This window comes from Eschrichtius robustus, chromosome X, assembly GCF_028021215.1.
Source record: "Eschrichtius robustus isolate mEscRob2 chromosome X, mEscRob2.pri, whole genome shotgun sequence".
NCBI classification, from domain to species: domain Eukaryota; kingdom Metazoa; phylum Chordata; class Mammalia; order Artiodactyla; family Eschrichtiidae; genus Eschrichtius; species Eschrichtius robustus.
In genome coordinates this window covers 104,900,661-104,906,308 of record NC_090845.1, presented here as the reverse complement: position 1 = coordinate 104,906,308, position 5,648 = coordinate 104,900,661, and the positions used below count along the sequence as shown (strand labels likewise).

The 5,648-nt window shown below is 52.0% G+C and overlaps 1 protein-coding gene and 1 long non-coding RNA gene across 2 annotated transcripts; both read right to left on the bottom strand.

Moving 5' to 3' along the window:
* Positions 1-637: 637 nt before the first annotated feature.
* ZCCHC12 (zinc finger CCHC-type containing 12) lies at positions 638-2,199 on the bottom strand. Its single transcript, XM_068533548.1, has one exon. The coding sequence runs from the start codon at positions 2,197-2,199 to the stop codon at positions 988-990; it is 1,212 nt and encodes a 403-aa protein (XP_068389649.1). The 3' UTR covers positions 638-987.
* A 591-nt stretch (positions 2,200-2,790) lies between these two features.
* On the bottom strand, positions 2,791-3,623 carry LOC137756968 (uncharacterized). The gene is made up of 3 exons (XR_011072283.1): positions 3,533-3,623; positions 3,129-3,180; positions 2,791-2,874 (listed from the first exon to the last, which is right to left on the bottom strand). It is a non-coding gene; the product is annotated as an uncharacterized lncRNA (long non-coding RNA).
* Positions 3,624-5,648: the final 2,025 nt, after the last annotated feature.

Genomic DNA, 5,648 nt, shown 5'->3' with positions numbered 1-5,648 from the left:
CAGCCCCCAGGAGAGATTCCCGGTTGTGACCAGGATGTGGTGACGCAGTGGCAGCAGCGATCTCAGAAATCCACCCAGAGGAGGGAGAGCTGCCCCTCCCCAAAGCGGTCAGGAAGGGAGCCCCTGGGATCCTCATTTTGGGCTATTACTTCAGCACCAGACTCCCCCGCTGTCAGAATCTTCTGGATACATTAGAGAAGAAAGCATTAGCGTGTTGTCAGCTAGTGGGTGCCATAGTTTGGCTCTGTGACCTAAGGGACAGGTCAGTTGTGGTAAAGGGGCTCTGTCCATTTACCTTTGGGGAATATGTCAGCCCATTTCTTCTTCCTTTTTCCTCATCTGCAAAGGGAAGTTAATAAAAACTCCACCTCAGGGTATAAGCCCACCGTTTATAGCTTTTTACTGTATTTTTCTTATTCCTTTTTCCTTTACTTCTTCCTAAAATAATATCAGAGACATTAAGATAGATGCTGATATATATTTATTGACATAGAAAGAAGCCTACAACATATATTATTTGGTGAAAAAATACACTTTAGAACAGCACTTATATTTGATCACTTTTATCTATACATGTATCTATCTGGGTACATAGGTATAGGGAACTATCTAGAAGGACATTCATCACAGGGTTGACAATGGTTATATAAGGGTTGGAGGGTTTGGGGTTACTTGTACTTTTTGTACTTCCCTTTATTGTTTTAATATTTAACAATGAATTTATACCAGTTTCACAAAGAGAATAAAGCCATCAAGGAAAGGGGCACACACAGAAGGTAGACCCTTGGGCAGCAGGGGATTGGAAGCAAGGACGGAGGTCAGGCCATCTCCCTCCACTGTGCTAATATTCAAGACCCTTTGTCTTCCATCCCAAAAGAAAGCCACCTTGTGGATTAATTCATGCAGTTAGAACCACCACCCGCCATTTTTCCCATTGCTGCACTCTGTATATAGGTTAGGGTTCATTTAAAGCTGGGGACTAGCACCTCACTGTGGCTCAGAAGGGTCACTGGGTTCGCCAGGGGCCTCTCTTGACCCCTCCTCCTCGGTATGTGTCAGCTCCTGCAGGGTGATAATCAGGTTCTCAAACATCTGGGCCTTGTTGCTCTCATTGTCACAGGTTTCCTTTGAGTGGCCCTCCTCTCCACAGTACGAACAGCGGATTGTGTATTTTCGCTTCCTGGTTCTACGCATATCCCCAGGACCATCATTCTTATACCCAGAACCCCCGCTGGTACAAGGAGATTGAGCCCGGGAATTGTTGGGGGAATCAATGACTAGCACTTGATTCCGAGGTCTGGCCCTGCGTCTGGGGGGAGGAGAACTCGAGAATGAAAGTGGAGGGTCCTGAGACTCCACCAGGATCACATCCTCATCTGAGTCATCATCGGGGGTATCATCTATCTCTATCACGTTGCAGTCGGCATTACCGATCACTATGGGTGGGGAGCCCCCAAATGCCACTGGGCTAGTTGCCCTCTCCACCATTGACTCAGATCTCTTGGCCCGCTTCCGTTTAATAAAAGTGTCATCCCAATCCTCTTCCTCCCTTATCATTCTGATTAACTCCAGGAAACTGGGGAGACGCTCCTGCTCATTTGCATACATCCTGAGAAGATTCTTCAGCCTGAAGCGCAGGTCCCCATTCAGCTCAGCCCCTAAAAGGAGCTGGTGCAGGCGACTCTGGTTTGCATCTTTCTGAGCTATGATCCCTGCCTGAATAGCGTTCTGCAGCTGCACCTCTAAACGGATCACGTAAAGGGAGGCTTTCTCCCCTTGTGCCTGCAGGGTGTTAAAAAATCTACCATGAGCGGTCACACTGCTTTCAGACTCCCCAAACACCAATTTCATGGCGTGCAAGAAATCTGCCACACTTAGATTGGGGTTGGCCGCCTGCAGCAAACGCATGACCTCCCGCGCGGGGCCCCTCAGGGTTTTCATCAAGCGCTTGAGCTTTTCCTCCTCAGACATATTCCAATCTGGTAGGACCCCATTGACTTGGGTCAGCCAGTTTTCAAAGGTTTCTTCCCCCTGGGCTGGCACCACCCTCCCCGAGAACAACTTCATGTTTCTCTCTGCCAAGTTGGCCATTAAAGGACCAAGACTTCTCTCCAGGGACCTTAGCATAGAATGGGCCCAAGGCGGCAAGGGTGCGTTCTGCCGCCGGCTGTTACCCACGCGCGCAATGATGCTAGCCATGACGGACGAAGACCGCGTTTCTGAATGTAACAAGATGCTCAGGCTTTTTAGAAGAGCCTGATCTGCAGGCGTGCTGGGGGGCTCTGCCTTCCTCTTATCTCAGTAGGAACTGTAAAAAAAGAAAACAAAACAAAAAGCGGGAGGAGGAGTTCATACTGGACCGGCTGCAGCTGTATTCTCTCCCTTCCTGAATATCCTGCAGTACATTTTATATCTGCCCACTGCCCTAAAAATATCCTCCAGAAGACTGGCAATTACAACCTCACGGAGCCAGCCGGTGTCTCCGGGTTAGCAGGGTGCTTTTTACAGCCTCATCCATCCCCTCCCGCCAGTCCTTCAAGAGGGACGGCAACTGTTGCTTCTAATTCTAAGTGTAATAGTGTATGGAGCTGATATTGGGCTCTCAAAATAGAGCACAGCGGTCACAGATTTGTGGGAATAAATAAGATCTCATTAACCTCTTGGTCTCCGGTCTCAACCACACCCCTTTCTTAAAGTCCCCTCTCCCCCGCCCCATTATTTTTCAGATTCTTACAGGAGCTCAGGAGCAAGCGCGCGCCTTTATTTCACTTCCAGCTTCTGCAACCGGTGGCCTCCGTGAGAAAGCTCGCCTCTGGGGTACGGTCGATCGCTGTCCACCGGGGGTCGCCGATCCGGGACCTTAGGGCGTCAAGACTGCGCCGCCGCAGAGGGCAGGGCAGGGAGGGAAGGGTCAGAAGCAGCCGCGTCCCTCATCCCGCTCCCTCCCACCCCGCGCCCGCCCCCTTCCCCTCCCCCTCCCCTCCCCCTCCCCTCCCCTCCCCCCCTCCCCCCTCCTCCTCCGGCAGCCTCCGTAGTACCCAGACGGAAAATTCCTTCTCCCACCTCTGAATAACAAGCCAAAGCAAGCCCCCCGCCCATTACATTTCCCCCGGGAAATCGTGCCCTACCAGCTCTGCAATCAGCCGTACAGAATTCAAGTTCGGATTCGGCTTTGGTCGCCTGCCACGGAGAAAGGGAATAGGAGTTGGACGCTCACACCCACGTATTCCTCCCCCAGGAAGGGATGAGGAGATGCAAAGGGGTTCAAGGCAGACACTTTGCGATTCTCCCCCCAATACTAACGCGCCCCTTGCCACTTCCCCCCGAAAACGCCCCCCCTCTCAATCCAGGCGAATCCTACCCATTCGGCAGCAGCCAGTGGAACCCCACCTCCTCCCTCAGCGCAGCGGGGCCGCGGGAGTGCTCCTCCCCCTGCCGCACAGTCCTCGATTTCCCAAACGGGGAGCCGCCCAGTCCTGGTAGGGCTTCCCCTCCTCTCTCCTCGCGGGGCAATCGCGCCCCCTTCCTTTACCTGTGTTCCGCTGGTGGGCAGCGGACGCTCCGGCGTTGACAGCTGTGATCCCGCCTGCAGTCTCCGCGGCCCTGCAGGGGGAGAGGACGGGCGCCTCCTCGGCCGCTGAGCGACCCAGGACCGCCCGACGGAGCTGCTTCGCACGGCCACCCAGCGAGTGGTAGCCGAGTCGAGGCAGCACGGTTCCCACGGCAGCCGCGGCTGCTTTTATCCTCTGCCCCCCGAGACAAAAGAGCGTGACGAGCTGGCAGACGGGGCCAATCAACGGAGCGCGGGGGCGGACTCCCCGCGCCGCCTCGGGCAGGATGCAAATGTGCGCCGGCGGCCGAGGGGCGGGGGGCGGTGACCAGCAGGTCCCCGGGAAGTCAAGCGCAGCTTGGTTGCGGGGACTGGAGGAGTTTTCGAGTCTTCCCCTCTCCCTCTCGTCCTTGCCTCAACCCTGGGCCTTGAAGGCAGGTGCATTAAACATGAGGCGGAAGGGAAATCAAATAAGCAATAAAAGTTCTTCACCTTCGTAGAGGGGGAGTGGAGAAAAGAAAAGAGCGTTAGCGCTTTCTTTGTGCAAACAGCTCGCACAGACTTTTTTTTTTTTATTACTGTGAAGGAGGTGGCAGTACCACGTCCATTTAACAGTGAGGGGACTTGGGCACTCAGGCTCTTAAGCAATACTCACTAAAGTATGCGTGCAAGGCTGGCTGCCTCAATCATTTTGGGGAGCTTGTTGGAAATGCAGATTCTGGGCCCGGCCTCTGGGAGATTCTGACTGACGAGGGCTAGAGCTGGGGGTGGGATTTTGTATTTTTAACCAGCACTGTAGTTGATTCTGAGGTGTCAAGAGGGTGGTGGTTAATAGACCTGCCTCCAGCGTATCTGTTCACAGCATACCTATGGTGAAATGCAACGCCAGGGCAGATGTTCCTCCTGGAGTCCATGATCTTCCTGAAATTGTATGCAAAGATTTTGGACTCTGTAGGAGGCTGAATAATGTCCACCCAAACATATCAAGTCCTAATCCCTGGAACCTGTAAATGTTACCTTATAAAGTAAAAGAGATTTTGCAGGTGCGGTTAAAGTAAGAATCTTGATGTGGCGGAGATTATCCAGGATCATCTGAGCGGGCCCCAAAACTGACCACAAGTGTTCTTAGAGAGAGCAAGAGAGAGGGCTGATGCACACAGAGTAGGAGAATGTGACGTGAAGACTGAAGCGGACATTGGGGTGGTGTGGTCACAAGCAAAGGAATGCTGGCAGCCACCAAAAACTGGAAGAGGCAAGGAAGAGAGTACAGCTCTGCCCAGAGACACTGATGTTGAACTTCTGGCCTCCAGAACTATGAAAGAATAAATTTCTCTTTTTTTAAACCACCAAGTTTGTGGTGATTAATTACAGCAGCCACAGGCAACTAATACAGACTCTGTATTTTGCCGAGTCCATAGCTTTGTAGATATTTTAAAAATATTTATTTATTTATTTTGGTTGCGCCAGGTCTCAGTTGCAGCAGGCAGACTCTTAGTTGTGGCATGCGGGCTCTAGTTCCCCGACCAGGGATCGAACCCGGGTCCCCTGTATTGGGAGCACAGAGTCTTACCCACTGGACCACCAGGGAAGTCCTGTAGATATTTAAATAGTGGTTAAAAGCCATTCCCCTACAATCTTTCTTCATTCATATTTTCCTCCTTCCATTTGTACTTGAGGACGAAGTGCAAGAAACGAAACACAATTTGATTACACACAGCACAGCTCTCTGCTACTGATACAACTCTTCCATTTCTCAACTTGAAGACAGGTTGCTAGGCTGCTCTTCTGTGAGCTAAGGACAGGTTGAGGGGACCTGTCCTTCGCTGGATTTGGCATCACTGGCCTCAGAGGAGTAACTCCATGGAAATAGCATGCAGGGCAGTCCGGAGTGAATTGGCGGTGAAGCCAGTGGCTCCATGTATTAGGGTGCTGGGGCAGCCATAACAAAGTATCACAGACTTGGTGGCTTAAACATCAGAAATTTATTTATTTTCTCACAGTTCTGGAGGCTGGAAGACCAAGATCAAGGTGCCCACAGGGATTGGTCTCTCCTGCCGCCTCTCTCCTTGGCTTGCAGATGGCCGCTCTCTTGTTGCCT

What these genes read in the sequence shown, in the direction of transcription:
- ZCCHC12 (XM_068533548.1), bottom strand. Translation starts at nt 2,199, where the DNA reads ATGGCTAGCATCATTGCGCGCGTGGGTAACAGCCGGCGGCAGAACGCA.